Source organism: Canis aureus, chromosome 25 (assembly GCF_053574225.1).
Source record: "Canis aureus isolate CA01 chromosome 25, VMU_Caureus_v.1.0, whole genome shotgun sequence".
NCBI lineage: Eukaryota > Metazoa > Chordata > Mammalia > Carnivora > Canidae > Canis > Canis aureus.
In genome coordinates, this window is record NC_135635.1 from 3,300,183 (window position 1) to 3,318,814 (window position 18,632).

The 18,632-nt window shown below is 40.0% G+C and overlaps 1 protein-coding gene across 5 annotated transcripts in view; it reads right to left on the minus strand.

Annotated features, from left to right (window-relative positions):
- Positions 1–18,632, minus strand: part of SCN8A (sodium voltage-gated channel alpha subunit 8) — a 179,016-nt gene that overhangs the window by 116,416 nt on the left and 43,968 nt on the right. For 4 of the 5 annotated variants that reach the window (XM_077869992.1, XM_077869988.1, XM_077869993.1 and 1 more), the window contains exon 2: positions 7,115–7,444. In XM_077869992.1, coding sequence (XP_077726118.1) covers positions 7,115–7,390 — 276 coding nt within the window. In that variant the 5' untranslated portion in view covers positions 7,391–7,444. Of the gene's footprint in view, positions 1–7,114; positions 7,445–8,935; positions 9,088–18,632 lie in introns of those variants that run through there. The other variant, XM_077869990.1, reaches the window with a different exon arrangement.

Genomic DNA, 18,632 nt, shown 5'->3' on the forward strand with positions numbered 1-18,632 from the left:
ACTAAGAAGAGATTTAAGCACTGGGTGGAAGCTATTAACCCATGATCTTTGATAAAGTCTTTTCTAATTCTAGTATCTACAAGAGGAGAAATAAAACTGGTGGCACTTAACAATGGTTATCCAGCCCTCTGAAAATATCTAAAATGTCAGGAAAACTATTTCCTGATCTGCTTCTTCAGCCCCTAGAGGAAACTAATTCTTTCGGAAAGGAAAAGATTCACTAGTAAATCAGTCTCTTTTCCCCTCTGGAGTTCAGTTCATTTTGGTCAATGGAAAAGTTTTTATTAGAAAAAATATCATAATGTCATCTTTCATGTTCAAAGCACTTAGAAAAGTACATAGTGTTTTTATATGCATTATCTTCTAAGATTAATTTATTCAACAGATATGGATTGAGCACTTACTATGGGGCAGACATTGCTCTAGCTGATGAGCACACAAGAGGATGAACAATAAACAGATAAAAACATGGCAGGTGTTGCTAAGTGCTACAGAGAAAAATGAATCAGGGTTGGCACAATAGGCTGTTTCGTGTTATGCAGGGTAATCAAGAAATGATCTTCACAACAACCCGGCAAAATAGGTAGGACATTAGCTATTAGCATAATCTTAATTTCCCAGATTAGGGAAACTGACACCCTGAACGGTTAAGTGACATGCTCAAGATCACTTGGAAAGATGGGGATGGGAGAAACCAGATTTCCCAAAACATGGTCTATTGCTAAGGTTTTAAAGAGGATTTGGGGGTAGCCCGAGTGGCTCAGCAGTTTAGCACCGTCTTCGGCCCAGGGCATGATCCTGGAGATCTGGGATCCAGTCCCCATGTCAGGCTCTGTGCATGGAGCCTGCTTCTCCCTTTGCCTGTGTCTCTGCCTCTCTCTCTCTCTGTGTCTCTCATGAATAAATAAATAAAATCTTTAAAAATAAATAAATAAAGAGGATTTGGACTTGGGAATATGCAACTAAATTCCTTCCCCTCTAGAGAATGCTGCTTAGAAAGTTGAAAAGAAGCCCATATACACATACTGTTAACTCATCACTCTGACAATGGCCTGCCTCCCACTGGTGCATAATCATTTGCCTCACCTTGATTTGGGAAATAAAATAACAGAAACACCATTTTTTAATATTGTTGCAAAATGACTTTTTAAAAACAAAATAAAGTTTTTAAATGTGTAGTTTTTATTTAGAACAGAAAGGAGCATGTAGGCTTATTGTGCAAAAGCAGGCAATGCAACACCTCATTAGCAATACTTCAAATCACACCTAATGAACATAAACTCTCCTTTAGCAGCCTGTCTCTGTTCTGCACACCTGTTGAAAAGTGTGTGAAAATAGATTCAGCAAGGATTTTCTGCCAGGAGCGCATGGGACTGCATGTGCGTGTGTGCCCGCGCGTATGGAAAACTGTAAACATTGCAGGGAACAAGATGCCATGCTATAGCTAATGTGAATTAAATCTAAAAACCACTTCTTAGTAAAGGTAGAGGCTGAAGACCTCCATGTATTATAGAAACTCAGAAGGAGGAGGAATCCGTTCTGGTGCAGAGAATCAAGTCAGGCTTTAAGGAAGAAGAGGCCCTAGGGCCTGGACGAATGGATCAAGTGTCAAAAGTGAAATTAAAGGACAGTATTTTCTAAGAGGTGGGAATGGAGACCAAGAGGCAGGGGGCACGAGGGAAACAGTAGTCCGCCACAGCTAAAATATGTTATGCGAAAGACCTATGTGTGAAATACAATTAGAAGGATATAGATATAGGCCCAACTCCTATCTTGCATATAATAGGTAAGGAAACTGAAGCCCAGAGAAATTTGGCTGATTTGGCCAAAGGCAAACAAGGGGGAGAAGAACGAAAAAGGAAATTTTTATATTGCCAGTTAGGTGTTCTTTTGACTATCTCATTCTGTGGGTAGGCTGGGGGACTGGGACAGGTAGGAGATTATTTTTCTCTTTAAACGTAAAAATATGGGGGTTCCTGGTGGCTCAATGGGTTAAATGTCTGACTCTTGATTTTGGCTCAGGTCATGATCTCAGGGTTGTGAGACTGAGCTTCACAATGGGCTCTGTGCTCAGCGAGGAGTCTGCTTGACCCTTTCCTTCTGCCCCTCCCTCTAGAAAGAAACAAAAAAGTAAAAACATACAAAAAAATATGTAGGGAGGTTAAATAAATTGCCTTGAGATTACATGTCCAGCTGAGTAGTTCCAGTTGTACTGACACTGAGCCTAGGTCTCTGGAACAGCTTGTCCAGGGCTGCTAGATTACTCAGCTCCTTCACTAGAGAAGATAAAATACTAAAGCTAATGCAGACACCATCCTTTCTCTCAGGAGCACTGCACCTTTCAGGACCCATCCTTAAAAAGGATTTTTGAACCATAGGGATTATCAGGGATATGAATGAAAAAGCAGGTTCTTCTTCTCGTCTCTAAATTTGCCTGCCTAGCTTCAGAACTGAGCCAATGAAGCTGAGGATTGATTAATAAAACATAAGAAAAGTGGAGCACCAGAAATGTGTTGTAACAAACTAAGAGTTAGGAGGCATAGGTTCTAGTCCTGGCTCCACCACACATGATGTTGTTAGCTTTTTTTTATTTTTATTTTTATTTTTTTGAAGAAGGGCTATACATATTTTTTTAAAGATTTTATTTATTTGAGAGAGTGAGAGAGAGAGAGAGCTCATGCAGGAGTGGGGGGTCAGGGTGTGGGGAAGAACAGAGTCAGAGAGAGAAGCTGACTCCCCGCTGGGCAGGGAGCCCTAAAGCAGGGCTTGGTCCCAAGATCCTGAGATCAGGTCCCAGGACCTGAGCCGAAGACAGATGCTTAACAGAAGGAGTCACACAGGCATGTTGGCTTTTTACAAGTATTTCCGCTTATTAAATTTATAAAAGGAGGAGGCTGAATTAGCTGATGTCTGAGGCTACAATATTCTAATTTTCTGATTCTACGTAAACTGCAATTTGCAGGAAAAGAGACATGAAGAGTTGAAGGTAAATTGAACTTTGGGAAATCACGTATAATTTTTTAATGCAATAGGCATGTGTCCTACTTAAAGGCACATCAGTCCATCCTGTAATTTAGATTTTTGTTTATAGGACTTTCTTATAAGAGGGTACACCCACTGAACAAAAAGGACACATAGATCAATTACACATTTAAGAAGTAGAAAAAGAAGCAGAATCAACTCTAAAGGCCTTTTTCAACTGAATCCACAGACTTTCTTGCTTTCCCACTTAAGACAGTTATCATGCATATACGTGGCCATTTGAATCAACAAGTTATTATTAAGAACTGGAGAGATAGAAAGACACTTCAAGTAACAGAAAGTCCTTGATTTGATTTATTTAAAAAAGCATGGAAGAGGGAGAGATGAATTGAGAATTTATACTGATAAAATGTAAGATTCCATAGCATGAAAGAAGAAAAAAAACAAAACAAAATGAAGACTTCAATAGGCTTAAGAAAAGAGCAGAAAGAAAACCAAGAACAAAGGCATTCAGAAGAGTTCAGGTTCCTTAGAATATCTATTTGTTTTTGCCAAAATATACATATAAAGAAATTCTGGAAAAACCCTCCCAACAGTGGTTACCTGTTCAGGGAGACAGGAAGCAAGCAGATTAGGGAGAGGTGTAAAGAGGAGACTTTTTACTAAATATCTTCAAATGACTCTTTAACCACGTAGCTATATAACTTATTTTTATTTAATTTAAAAATTAAATAAGTATATAAATATAAATGTCCCTTAAATTCAATTATTTGCAAGCAACAGTTGAAATACAAGAAAGCCAATGAAAGGAGACATTAGAACAAAGTACCAAGAGGTAAAGAAAATGCTACAGCACTGGGAGGTTGGAAGAAATCCAAAGAGAGGATAATCTAGACTGTTTTCAGGGACCAGCTGGAGGTGAAATAGACATGGACAATACTGCTGAGGGCCTCAAGAAGCTTATGATAGCTCAAACCAGCACCAGCTGGTACAAGAATATCTTGAAAATACAACACACAGGTTTATGTCCCTGTGTGCCTGGACAATGTGAAATCCACAATGGGATGAAACCAGAACTCTACTAACAGGGAAGTAGTTTTCTTTCACCCTCTCAAATAGAGGGATTGAAATGAGAAACCAGTGTTTCTCAATTGGGAGCCACAAAAATGATTAATTAGGTAGAAGATGAATGTGACCTATAAGGAAAAGATAAAGAAATCCACTTGCATCATTTAGCAAAGAAATTCTCTTTTGCAAGAATTCTTTAAGGCAGTCCATGAGAAACAAATGCAGGGGAATGTCCTCTTAAAGTCATTTCTACTCTCAGTATTTTTTGATTTGTGGGTTAATTCCCAGTGTGCTTCCTTGTAAAGGAGACCTTGCTAATGTGGCCTAGTGAAAGGCCTAGTTAGTAAGAAGTATTAGTAGTGCCAGTGAAGATTTGCAAATAAACATGAGCAAGCATATCATTAATCAACTAAAAAATCCCTTGTTTTACGGTGCCTGACTAGCTCAGTTGAAGCATGTGACTCTTGATTTTGGGTTTTAAGTTTGAGCTCTATGTTGGGTGTAGAGATTACTTAAAAATAAAACCTTAAAATAAATCCCTTGATTAATAGTACAATTAGTACTTCTAAAGTGCTACTAATGTTCTTTCTTGTCATGAGTGTTTGTTTGCTTTCTAGTAATCATTAATCTATGCATTTATGAACTTCTCTGCATGGTGGTATGTTTCACAATCAAAAAAAAAAAGATTAGCAAAAAAAAACTATGACTAAAATTATCCTTTCTACAAACTATCTACCCTTGTGGGGAGGACAAAGGTTGAAGTCAGACTATAATGAAGAACCAGTCCTTTAATGGAGCTCCATCAACATCTGTCCTACTCAAGGAATGATACCTATCAGGGCCAGAGATCTACCCTCTCTGAGGCCTTACTCCCGATCCAGGGCCACTGAAATCTGAGGCATTAGGAGAAAACAGGCTATCTATAGGGCAAGAACCAGGGGGGAAAAGCATGCGAAGGGCAACTGGCTCTGACAACCAACAGCTCTATGTATTCTTCATATATTAAGTCAGGTTAAGAAAGGGAGATTTAATTTGCATTTGAGTTTAAAAAAATAAATATTTCAAATAAAAGCAAAGAAGTTTTAGCCACTTGAAAGGCCAGGGTCCAAAGAACTTTACTTATCTTCTTATTGCTATAAGAGTACTTTCTGAAAAAGATACTCCATTGGCCAACTCACTAAATAGGCACAACCAAACTTTGTGATTTGTCCTCACTTTGTACCTCTTCTAAGATCATGGATGCAAGGGTAGGAAAGAATAAGAAAACATTTCTAAAAATATTTCAAAATTTTACAATGAATGGAATTTTTTTCTAAAAATAGACCAAGATTCCATGTTCCTTATTCACTAACCCAGAAAGTTACAGCCTACCTCCTTCCTCACCAATCTTCCCCACTCAGCAAAGGCACAGATTACAAAGTTAGACTTTAAAAAAAGGAAGAGTAAATGAGGAAATCAATGAATGTTTATGAAAACTACTCAGTTCCAGAACTTGATGTGTGAAAAAGTCCTTAGAAATTCTGTCCAACTTCTCAGTTCCAGATGAGAAAATTTAGGCCTAGAGAGGTGATGTGTTTTGCTAAAGCACACGGTCTAGTTTTGAGAAGTTTTTTCCTTTATTTACAACTTTCTTTTCCTATAATCTATTTGTGGTAGCTTGAGCAACACACACACACACACAAAGAGAAATACAGATAATAAACATGGTGAATTACAGTAGATTCAGGACTTCTTCTAGTCTACTGTTATTTGTATCATATCATGCTTTGTTTCTGAAACTCTATATTTCTCAGTGGAAGATACAAGGTACTGTTGCCATCTTTTTTTTTTTTTTTTTTTTTTTTTTTGCCACTTTTTTCTATTATGGAGCTGTCCTGAGCTGCAACAGGAGTGAGTGAAGGACCATTTTGTGTAGACACTGTCTTAACTGCTCTTGCCATCCTGAACCAAAAATGCCTCCACAACTATAGCTAGGTCAAGAGATCTACTGGTCTCATCTTACTTCTGTCCCGTTATTAAGCCAAGAAACTAAAACTTCTTCCAAATTAAAAGACTGAAAGACGAGTTAAGTGGAGTTTATGAGGCAGTTTTGTTAATAAAGACAATTTAGGTAAGTTTTATATTTATGAATATGTAATTACACAAAGCCTTTCCTTCCCTCATCTGGAAACACCTATCAATCTACTTCTTTAACTGACATTTATCAAATCAGGGACCCCTAAAATGGAGTCTGAAATCATTCCTCAGTACACAATGGCTCATTAGTTGGCTGGTGGATTTAACCAGGGGGCATTGCTTCTCCACCTGTTGCCTTGTTTCAAAAGATACTCATGAGAAAGGAACCCTCGGTGTGGTCAAATATTTGTTAGGGGAGTTTGAAACTCTTGGTCAAATGAAGACTGGTATTTATTTCACTTGTGCTTTTTGCTGGCAGGAATAACAGAACTGACTCTAATATAAGGAGGAGTGGTGGCTCAATCCAGACAACTGAGTAACAAGGCCAAAGACTTGGTCTCCTCACTGGCCTGGTTTGGTTTACCTTATTCTATTCCTGTCCCCAACAGCTATGATCTAATGTCACCAAGGGACAGAGGAAGTTCTGATAGAGTATAAATCCATAAACTCCTCTATATTAACAACAGGGTTTGTTGATATTGCAATAGTTACATCATCATTACATTTAAAGATAAAATTCTGAATGTATATGGGAGAGAGATTTTACCCGCCTATAACATCTTTCACCATGCCATCTTTCTTGGACTCATTTAATAGAGTCCCATTTCATTTATGTTCTTTTTTGTTTTTAATCTGTTTTCATCTTTTTTTCTGATCTGGCCTGGAGCCAAAAACAGAAGTCTTATTAACGGAGACAAGAAGTGTCAAGACCCACAAATGAGCCTGAGCAGCAATTAAACTGAAAAATAAACCCCATTAACCAGAACTGAAACAAAAGGTTAACTACTTATCCAAACTTGGGCAAAGGGACAGTTCTTTCTCCCCCGCCTCCCCTAAGCCTGTTAGGAAAGGGGTGTCTGAAGCTGTGCCGCCTCCTCCTCCAACTCACTTTCTGCGTCAAATAGTATGGGTCAAAGTCCTCCAGGGGAACTGCAACCAGGCCTTGTGGGATGTCCCCATAGATGAAAGGCAAACTCTTCCCTGCTTCCAGGTCACTGTTTGGCTTGGGCTTGCTATCCTCATCGTCTTCCCGATGACTGCCTTCGGCCTTTGGCGGTTTCTTGAGCTTGCTCTCAGCAATGCGCCTCTCGATGTTTGCCAGTGACTCAGGGGTGAAAGGCTTGAAACTATCGGGGCCTGGTGGTGCAAGCAGCCGCGCTGCCATCTTCTCATCCTGCAGCAGCTTCGTTAGTTATGCTGCGTCCGGGACAGGTCAGCTCTGGAAGAAACGGCAACACAGACAGCAGTAATCAATCGCTGCTCTGAAAAGAGGCCAGACCAAACCATCTCACTCTCGACCTTTATTCACAACCTCTGCAACACATAGTTTCTTCCGTGACACGGTTATTTTTCTCTTCAGAAAATCTGTGGTGTGAATGGGCTGGGTGATGTCCATAAGCACCCCCAGGGGAATGGCTAGCCAGGGAGATCTAAAGATGGGAGGCTCCTGGATTGCTAGTTTTTCTTACTTTACTTAGATGCAACTCCACTGTTTGCAATCATATAAACTACAAAGGTACATTCCACACCCTCAAGGAACTTCTATTCTGAACTAATAAGGCATATTTAACATTACCCAGGGGCCCATGCTAGCTCTGGAATCCTTATATGCTCAAGTCACCTTCCTTTCCTGGAACTCTATTCCCTAAAGAAATATTCTTCCTTCCAAATACAACACAAGGGCAAACTGTCACTCCTTTACATTTCAGTTTCTGAAAATACTAAACCCTTCAAAACACTGGAGGCACAAAATATAGATAAAATAGACTCCATTTACTGCGGCTCTTCCATTTCAAGTTATTTTTCAATTCACCAAGATGTGTAAAATCCATCTGGTATAAAAGTCCAGAAGTACCTCTTTGATGATGGAGATCCTGCCAGGGACAACCGGGGGTGGGGCGAGGGGAAGCAAATGGCAGAGGAATCTCGGAGAATTTCCTCTGAAGCAACAGCACTGCAGTGCCTGCAGCAGGGTGAAGGATGGCAGGAAGGCCTGCGTGCAGCCCAGAGGGGCTCAAACTAGGGAGGACAGAAATGAGAACAGGACTAAAAACCAAACTTCCCTTCTAAAAGGAAAAGTGAAGTAGGGCCATCCTAGAGCCAATGATTTCTAAGCATGGGATTTGAAAAGTCCATTTCCATGTTTACACAGAGCCCTGGGTTATTTAAAACACATCTTGAAGGCACCTGGGTGGCTCAGTTGCTTAAGCACCTGACTATTGATTTTGGCTCAGCTCACGATCTCAGCCCCACGTCAGGCTCCACACTCAGCGCAGAGTCTGCCTGAGATTCTCTCCCTCTCCCTCTCACACGGTTCGCACTCTCTCTCAATAAATAAATAAATAAAACTTTAAACAAGACAAAAGACACTTTGAAACAGGGGGATCGCTAACATCCAACACAATAGTGCTTGGTGCCTGCCATAAAAGGACCTGAACAGGTGAGTCTTACCACGAAAGCTGTAGGGCTTTACCAGCATTTCATCTGGTACTTACGGTGCTGCTTTTGCCTTTCGTTTTGTGAGCTCCACAGAGACAATCGGGAAATTTTTTTTTAAGGCTAAAGATTGTTCTTTCCCTCCTACTTAGCCCTCAGGGTCCACTTCAAGGCAAGTATCCATAAAACTCAAGCCTCCTCAAGAGAACAGTAGTAGAGTTAACTCTAAATAATTTGAGAGTGAAATACCCAAGGGCTCCTTTCATAAACGCACCCGCAGAGATCCCAGATTTCTCTAGTGGTGGTGATTGCTAAGGGTTGCAAAGGCAGTGCGGTGTCTCCGTGTGGGCTGGTCAGCTCACTCCCTTACAGCATGGGACTAATGAGGCCCGAACCACAAGTCTGCCCCCATGAAGACCAAAGAGCTTGGCACTGGGCTGAAAAAAAAAAACAATGCTCCGTACACCGTGGGGTCCAAGAAATCATTTTCACAAACGATGCCCAGAATTTTTGAGATGCAAGGGATTTCACAGATACAGTCCATTCATTTTATAGATTAGGAAATGTGGGGTCCTAAAAGCTTGGACAACTTGCCCCAGAATAAAAATCACAACCAACGAGCTCTGACTCAACAACTCATACTTCTTTTATTATGACCAGTGTCAGTCACCCACCCTCCTCTCCTACTCTAACCCCCACTACTCCCAGCAGGAACAGTCTGGATCATCGAATAAAGCACATGCAAAGGCCAATGGTTTTGCTGGTTTAAGACTTTATTCACAATGTTTTCCTCAAGCTAGAATTCCTTTTCTCTCATTCTTTTCCTCTTCTCTCTCCCTGAATTGTCTCCAGTAAATGCTCACTCCTGTGTACAACCCTCCCACCGGCTGCAGCCTTTACCAATTTTTCCCCTTGTGAACTCCTATAAGCCTTATCATGATCTTAGCTCACAGTTATCCACAACTTCATATGTTTCAGGCACTGTTCCAAGCACTGTGCTTCTATTAACTCATTTAATCTCTGGGACAACATATGAGGCAGGTATCATTATTCTTTCCTTTTAAGAGATGAGAAAACAGAGTCACAGAGACATAATACAGCCTGCCCAAAGTTACACAGCTGGAAAATGACAAATCAGGATTCAAAGCATCCTGTTCACACTTGTTTTGGCTCTTAGTTATCACTGAATTGTACCCTATAAAATCCCAAAGGGAAAGGGTGGTGCCTTAAACTACTTCTCTATCCCTTTTACAAATGATAGGATTATACGTAAAACCTATAATGAGTTCAGATACCTGGAACCTCTTTGCTCTCACAGTCACACTCATTCTCAACCCTGAGTCACCCTCAGTTCCTATTTAGAGGACAAAGAATACTGCAAGAGATGCTTCCACATGGAAGCAACCCAAGTGTCCATTGAAAGATGAATGGATAAAGAAGATGTGGTATATACAATGGAATATTACTCAGCCATTAAAAAAGAATGATATCTTATCATTTGTAACAACATGGATGGACCTAGATGGCTTAATGCTGAGAAAAGTCAAACAAAAAAAAAAAGACAAAAACCATATGATTTCACACATATGTAGAATCTAAGACAAACTATCAGCAGAAACAGACCATAAAGATAAAGAACTGATGTTTGCTGGAGGGTGGGAGGGCAATGGGGAGATGGGTAAAGTAGATGAAGGGGAGAGGGAGATACAGGCTTCCAGTTTGGGATGAATACACCACAGGGATGAAAGGCACAACACAGGGAATACACTCAACGGTATGGTAGTAGTGTTGTATGGTGACAGATGGCAGCTACACCTGTGGTGAGCACAGCATAGCCTATAGACTTGTCCAATCACTATGTTGTACACCTGAAACTAGTATAAAACTGCATGTCAAGTATATTCCAATTGAAAAAAAATGTATATATTGCAAGAGGAAGTGACTGAAGACGCAGACAATGCTTGTGACCTGACTGTACACCCCTGGGCTCTTCACAGGTCAAGCTGTCCAAGGCTAAGTCCTCTGCCTTTGCTTCCAGATCCTATTTCCTCCTGCCTTCTCCAAAACCATGATCCCTCAATGATCCAAGCTCCCTGTCACATTCTCCATCTTTACTTTTCCTTTCCTACTTCTATATCTTCTTCCTTTTTATCGCCAGCCCCGCTCTCTCTCCATTGGCTTAAGATCCTCATTCTAGTTTCTGTTGTCCTGGTTCTATCCACAACTACAGTCTCTTCTTCTCTAAGGGCTGGCCTTCTGCAATCTTTCTGCAACATTCTTTCTTTTAGGGATCTCATCTACTCAAAATAATCTGAACATGGGTGATTTTTCAAAGTTTGGTCACCAGCCCTAACTGTTCTCCTGAGTCTCATAACTGCCTATCACCACTTCAAAATTAAAGCATGTAAAACCACTCATCTCTTTACTTCCCAAACTGATTCTTTCCCTTGGCTTTCTTAATTCTGTTATTAGAACCATCATTTTTCCAGCCAACTAGCAACAGATCTTGGTCATCTTTGCCCTGTCATCCTTTGTTGTCCTTGCCCAACCAGTCACCAGCCTTACTAATTCTTCTTTCTTCCAAGTTTCTATTTTCAATAGTGTCACCCACATCCCGGACCTACTCTAAAAGCCTCCACTTGTAAACCAGTCCTCAGTCCACCAGGTACATCTCTGCTTCTATTACGCCATTTCCCTCCCTCAAACCTACCAGAATTATAGGAGACAATCCAAACTTCTTCCACTCCACTGCCATTCAAGATCTTCTACAACCTTACACTTGTCAAACGTTCTCTTCTACTCTTCCTACAAGAACATCTACTCTGGTGACTGTTTTTTGTTTTGATTTTCTAGGCTTTTTTTTTTTTTAAAGGGAGAACATAATAAACTATATAGATCTCGAGTGCACAGATTGGTTATTTGCACATATATATACATGGGTGTACCCACTGCTCAGATTAAGTTATAGAAGATTTATTCCAGCATGCCAGACAGCTCCCTTGAGCTCCCTTGTCAGTAACAACCACCACGACTGGCCCAGCAAAGGCTAGTCTGTCATCTATCTCCGTAGATTAGTTTGGGCGGGTCCCAAACTTCATAGAAGTAGAATATAGAATACTCTTCAGGGTCTGGCTTCTTTCATTCAACATTCTTTCTGTGAAATTTATCTTTGTGTGTATGGATAGTTCCCTCTTTTTATTGCTGGGTAGTATTTCATGTATGAATCCAGCAGTTTATCCATTTTAGCTTGACAGACATTTAGGTTGTTTATTATTCTAGGCTATCATGGATAAAAGCTGCTAAGGTTTTTGCACATGTTTTTCGTGTTCATTTTTTTTCAGGTATAAATAGGAGTGGAATGCTGGGCTCAAAAGAGGGCATGTGTTTATCTGGCTTTGGTAATAACTCCAGAAAAGTAAGAGGATTCCAGTTGCTCTCTATCTTCACCGGACTTAGAAATGAGTCTTCTTTATTTCATCCTTTTTAATAGGTATGTATACAGGCATTGCATAGTTCTTAAAAAAATAATTTATTGAGGTGAAATTTATAAAACATAAAATTATCCATTTTAAAGTGAATAACTCAGAGGCAATTAGTACACTCACAATGTAGTGCAATTACCACATCTATTGAGTTCCAAAACATTTCCATCACGACAGAGTAAAAACTCCTTTACCCATTAATTAGTTTCTCTTCATTCCTCTCCGTGTCCATCCCCCACCCCTGCCCTGAGCTCCTGGCAACCATCAGTCTGTGTTCTCTCTTAATCTATTCTGGATATGCATACGAATGGAATTTTACAATAAGTAATCTTTTGGGTCTGGTTTCTTTTTCACTTAGCATAATGTTTTTGTTTTTTGATATTTTATTTATTTGAGAGAGAAAGAGTAGGCGAGCAGGGTTGGGGGGCAGAGAGGGAGGGACAAGCAGACTCCACTCTGAGCAGGGAGCCCATAGTGGGGCTCCATCTCAAAGGACCCTGAGATCACAACCTGAGCCAAAATCAAGAATGGGACACTTAACTAACTGACTGAGCCCCCAGGTGCCCCCTAGCATAACCTTTCTGAAGTTTATCCATACTGTAGGATGTATCATATCAGTACTTCACTCCTTTCTATGGATGAATAATGTTTCATTTTATCTGTTATAATTTGTTTATTCATTCATCCATGGGTGGACATTTGAGGTCTTTCTGTTTTTGGGCTATTATGAATAGTGTATGCACAGGTACTTATTTTAGTTCCTGTTTTCAATTCTTATGAGTACACACCTAGGAATGGAATTGCACGGTCATATGTGACAGCATGTTTAATTCTTTGAGGAAATGCCAAACTTTTTCCACAGTGGCTGAGCCATTTTACATTTAAAACAGCAATATAAAGATCCAATTTCTCTATATCCTAGTCAACACTTATTTTCCTTTTTAAATTTTTTTTTCATTTAAAAAATTTTTCTTACAGTATTACAGCCATCCTTGTGGGTGTGAGTAGTGTCTTGTTGTGGGTTTTGATTTGCATTTCTCTAATGACTCAGGAGGTTGAGCATTTTTTTCATGTTTGCCAGCTTACTGGAGTTTTAATTTGCTTTTCTCTGATGATATTGAGCATCTTTTCATATGCTTATTGACCATTTAGCTAGATATCCTCCTTTGTGAAATGCCAGTTTAGGTCTTTAAGTCTTTGGCCACTTTTTTCTATTGGGTCACCTGCATTTTCTTATTGATTTGTGGGAGTTCTTTGGCTATTTTCCATACAAGTCATTTGTCAGATATATCTCAAACGTCCTTCTTTTTACTTTCTTAATTCTGTCTTTTAATAAAAAGTAGTTCTTCATTTTGCTAAAATCCAACCTATCTTTTCTTCCATGTTTTCTTTGTTCTGAGAAATCTTTGTTTATCCCAAGGTCATGCAGCAATTAGCCTGTTTTCTTCTAGAAGTTTCATTGTTTTGTCTTTTTAATTTAGATTTCAAATAATTTGGAATTGATTTTTGTATATATAAGATAGAGGTCTAGGTTCCTTTTTTTCCCTCCTTACATGGATATCTAATTGACCCTGTATCACTCAATAAAAGGCTGGTCACTATTATTTTCACTGACTTCTAAATATATTTTCATTTTCTTGTTTTAAATCTCCTGAAATCTTTCTTTCCTTTTTATATAAGTTCTATTCATCCATTAAAACCAGGTTAAATTCTTCTCCTGAGGAAACTGTCTCGCAAAAAAAGTAAAAAATAAACTTTTTAGATTTAGAAGGAACTTAAGAGACCATCTAGTCCAACTTTCCTTACTTTACAGATAAGAGAATTTTTCAGTAAGCAAGAAAGCCTGAGTTGTCTAATTGCTAATTAGTGGCAGAGGTAGAGCTAGGGCACAGGTCTCTTGGCCTCCAACATAATGCTCTTTTCAACATACTACACAATCTCTCAGGCAATGCATCTTGCCCATCTTATCACCCCAGTCTCAGCTTTCTTCCTCTTGCAGTGCTAAGATGAGACACCCAGCCCAGATAATGAAGGAACAATAAAAGTGACTTTTAGCCCTAACAGTCCTGAAAGAGACTGAACTTGACTCAAAGTTGGGGGAAGGAGATTATTAGGATTCTCTTCTCTTGGTCATCCAGAAGGATTAAGACCTGTGGCCTGTACCCACAACTAGAAATAAATCTAAATTAAGGGGAGAGGGATAGAAGAGGGAAGGAAAACTGGCTTTGCATGGTTGTAACAGGGATGAAGGAAGAGAAGTCATCCAGGAGGAGTTGTTAACAGAAACGTTATAGGCAAGGATACTCAAGAAAAATGTTAAAAGGAGGGTCAAATAGCAAGTAGTATTAAAAACTTGTCTGACTTGAAAAAAAAGAACAAAGTTGGGGGGCTTATACTTTACAATAGCAACAATTACTACAAAGATACAGTCAACAAAGTAGCGTGGTACTGATGAAGGATAAAAGCAGAAAAAGTTCACCTGTAGCCCAGAAGGTTGACTTACAGCCTGTATAGTTCTGATAAGGATCAAATAGGTGTTGGTTGCTATGTTCTTAAAGTCTCATGACTGCCTGTAAATCCCACCAACGTTAATACTGAACTGAACAATAAGCACCAGAGAAATCTTGAAAAAGTAGTTTTACAAGTAGAAATTCAAAGAAAGGATGCCTGGGTGGCTCATCAGTTAAGCATCTGCCTTTAGCTCGGGTCATGATCCCAGGGTCCTGGAATCAAGCCCCATGTGTGGCTCCCTGCTCAGTGGGAAGCCTGCTTCTCCTCCTTCTGACCTTCCCCTCTACTTGAGTTCTCTCTCTCTCTAATAAGTAAAATCTTTTAAAAAAAAAGAAATTCAAAGAAGACATTTATGATCTAATACTCCCTGCATGACCCCACCCTCTTAAGCACTAAGCATATAATGACCAAAACAAAAGTGCAGCTCCTTTTGCCCATGGGTCCTGTCCTATGCTATTTAAATAAACTAAGTTGCATCAGACAACATCTCGAGAATTCTTTCTTGGTTATTGGAGTCGATGATCCTGTAATAGTACTGGCATAAAGACAGACACATAGACCAATGGAATAGAAAGCCCAGAAACAAAACCTCACATATACGGTCAAATGATTTTCAACAAAGGTGAAGCCCCTTCAATGAGGAAAAGGATAGGTTTTTCAATAAGCGGTGCTGGGGAAAACTAGATATCTACATGCAGAAGAATGAAGTTGGACACTTATCTTACACTATACACAAAAATTAACTCAAAATGGATCAAATATCTAAATGTAAGAGCTAAACCTATAAAACTCCCTAGAAGAAAATGTAGAGGGAAAGCTTCATGACATTGGATTTGGCAAGAATTTCTCACGTATGACACCAAAAGCACAGAAACAACAAAACAGATATATTGAACTTCATCAAATAAACACCTTCGTGCCTCAAAGGATACTATACAAGAGATTAAAAAGGGAACCCACAGAATGGAAGAAAGTATTTGCAAATCATGTACCTCATGAGAGATCAATACTCAGACTATATTTAAAAGAAACCTATAACTCAACAACAAAAAACAAACAATCTGATTAAAAATGGACAAGGAGGTGGCACCTGGTGGTGCAGTCGGTTGAGTATCCAACTCTTGGTTTCTGCTCAAGTTATGATCTTAGCATTGTGAGATCAAGCCCCCTGTCTAGATCCACACTCAGTGTGGAGTCTGCTTAAGATTCTCACTGTCCCTCCCTCTGATCCCTCCCTCCAACTCTCTCTCTCTCAAATAAATAAATGGGGGCACCTGGGTGGCTCAGCCAGTTAAGCATCTGCCTTCAGCTCAGGCCATGATTCCAGGGTCCTGGGACCCGGCCCCATTTCGGGCTCCCTGCTCAGCGGGGAGCCTATTTCTCCTTCTCCTTCTGCCTGCGGCTATCCTCCTGCCCCCATCAAACAAATAAATAAAATCTTAAAATAAATAAATAAATCCTTTAAAAAATGGACAGAGGATTTGAATAGACATTTCTGCAAAGTAGACATACAGATGGCCAATAAGTACACAAAAAGATGCACAGCATCACTAACCATTAGAGAAATGCTCAAACTTTACACTCACCAGAGTGGCTATTATAAAACAAAACAAAACAGAAAATAACAAGTGTTGGCAAGACTGTGGAAAAATTGGAAACCTTGTGCTGCTGTATGGCAGCAGTTCCTCAAACAATTAGACATAAAATTACCACAAGATTCAGCAATTCCACTTTTAGGATTATACCCAGAAGAACTGAAAGCAAGGTCTTGAACAAATATTTGTACACCCATGGTCACTGTAGCATTATTCACAATAGCCAAAAGGTGGAAGCAATCCAACATGGATAAATGAATGGATAAACAAGATATGCTATATTCATGCAATGGAATATTATTCAGCCTTAAAAAGGAAGGAAATTCTGGGGGTGCCTGGTAGCTCAGTCACTTAAGCATTTGCCTTTGGCTCAGGTCATAATCTTGGGGTCATGGGACCAAGATCCATTCTGGGTTCCCTTCTTGGTGGGGAGTCTGCTTCTCCCTCTCCTTCTTGCCCCTCTCCCTGCTCATGCTCCTTCTCTCTCTAAAAAACATCTTTAAAAAAAAGGTAGGAAATTCTAGCACATGCTATAACATGAATGACCCTGAAAACATCATGCTAAGTGAAAAAATATACCAGACTCAAAAGGACAAATACTGGGGCACCTGGATGGCTCAGTCAGTTAAGTGTATGCCTTTGGCTAAAGTCATGATCAAGTCATGATCTGGGGGTCCTGGAATGGAGCTGGCACTGGGCTCCCTGCTCAGAAGGGAGTCTGCTTCTTCCTCACCCTCTGCTCCCCACCCCCATGCTCCTGAACACACACGCACTCTCTCTCAAATAAATAAATAAAATACATTTTTTAAAAAAATGACAAATACGGAACACCTGGGTGGCTCAGCAGTTGAGCATCTGCCTTTGGCTCAGGGGGTGATCCTGGAGTCCCAGGATCGAGTCCCACATTGGGATCCCTGCAGGGAGCCTGCTTCTCCCTCTGCCTATGTCTCTGCCTCTCTCTCAGCGTCTCTCATGAATAAATAAAATCTTTTAATTAAAAAAAAAAGACAAATACTGTATGAGTCCACTTACATGAGGTACCTAGAGTCAAACACATAGAGACAAAAAGTAGAACAGTGGTTATTTGGAGCTAGGGGGATGGAGCAATGGGAAATTATTTAAATGAGTACAGGGTTTCAGTTTGGGAGGATGAAAAAGTCTGCAGGTGGACATTAATGACAGATGTCCAATAATGTGACTGCACTTAACACCAATGAATTGTTCATTTAAGATGATAAATTTTATATTACATAAATTTTACCACAATTTTTTAAAAAACAAAAAGAGCAAATGATACATTTACTGTGCTCCCTAATATATGCCAGAAACTGTACTGATGATCAATGTAGCTCTCTGCCTTCAGGGACATTTAAAGTCTTCTGGGGGTGGCAGACAAATAAACAAAGTACAGTATGGTAAGTCCAATAAAGTAAAATAGGCTTTTATAGATATACACAAGCAGGACACCTAATCTAGTTTGGAGATATCAAGGAAGGCTTTCTGGAGAAAGTGACAACTCAGCTAAAGGATGGCTGGTGGAGTAGCAGAATGGCAGGAAAATGGATAGAGCTTTGCAGGAAGAAGAAACAGCATACACAAGAGACCACAGACAAGCCACTGGGTACTGCCAACAGGTCAGTGTAAGCAGACTTCAGAAAATTAACAGATAAGCAGCTGCCACATCAGGAAGGCAAAGACGTTATCATGGGAAGGAGTTCTGATTTTATCCTGAAGGCAATAAGGAGATACTGAAGGTTTTTAAATAGGGAATGACTTGATCAAAGTTGCACTTCCAGCTACAGCGTACAGAATGAGGTGGGCAGTGGGGAGATGGGCTGGGCGAGGAGCAAGATCTGAGTGAAGAAGGCCAGGTGGAAGACCTTTGTAGTGATTCAGGTGAGAGACTATGACAGCCTGAACCAGGCTGCAGCAAGCAGGGAGGATATACCAAACAGTCCTGTTGACTAATTGAAGTGGGAAGTAGAAGGAAAATCGACAAAGAGGTCCAGGTTTTTGTCACGGGCAAATGGATGGAAGGTAGTAAAAATCACTGAGAAACTAAGATGTGATGCATACCTTGGGGGTTAAGATGATGACTTCACTTTTAAATATGTTGAGTCTGAGTTGCTTTGGTACATCCAAATGGACACGCTAAATAGGCAGTAGATACGTGGCTCTGAAGTTCAAGGGAAAAGACTTAACTATAAGAACTAAAAGAAGAGAAGTTTGGCAGAGAACTATAGCTAGCCCCTGAGAACCGCCAGCCAGCTCTCTGCATGTTGATATATAGCTCATTTGGAATCAGCCAGAGGAGCAGCTCTGCGCTGGGAGGAAGGTGGGCGGCTCTTATCACCAAAGAGAAAAATGCAGCCAGATGGATGGA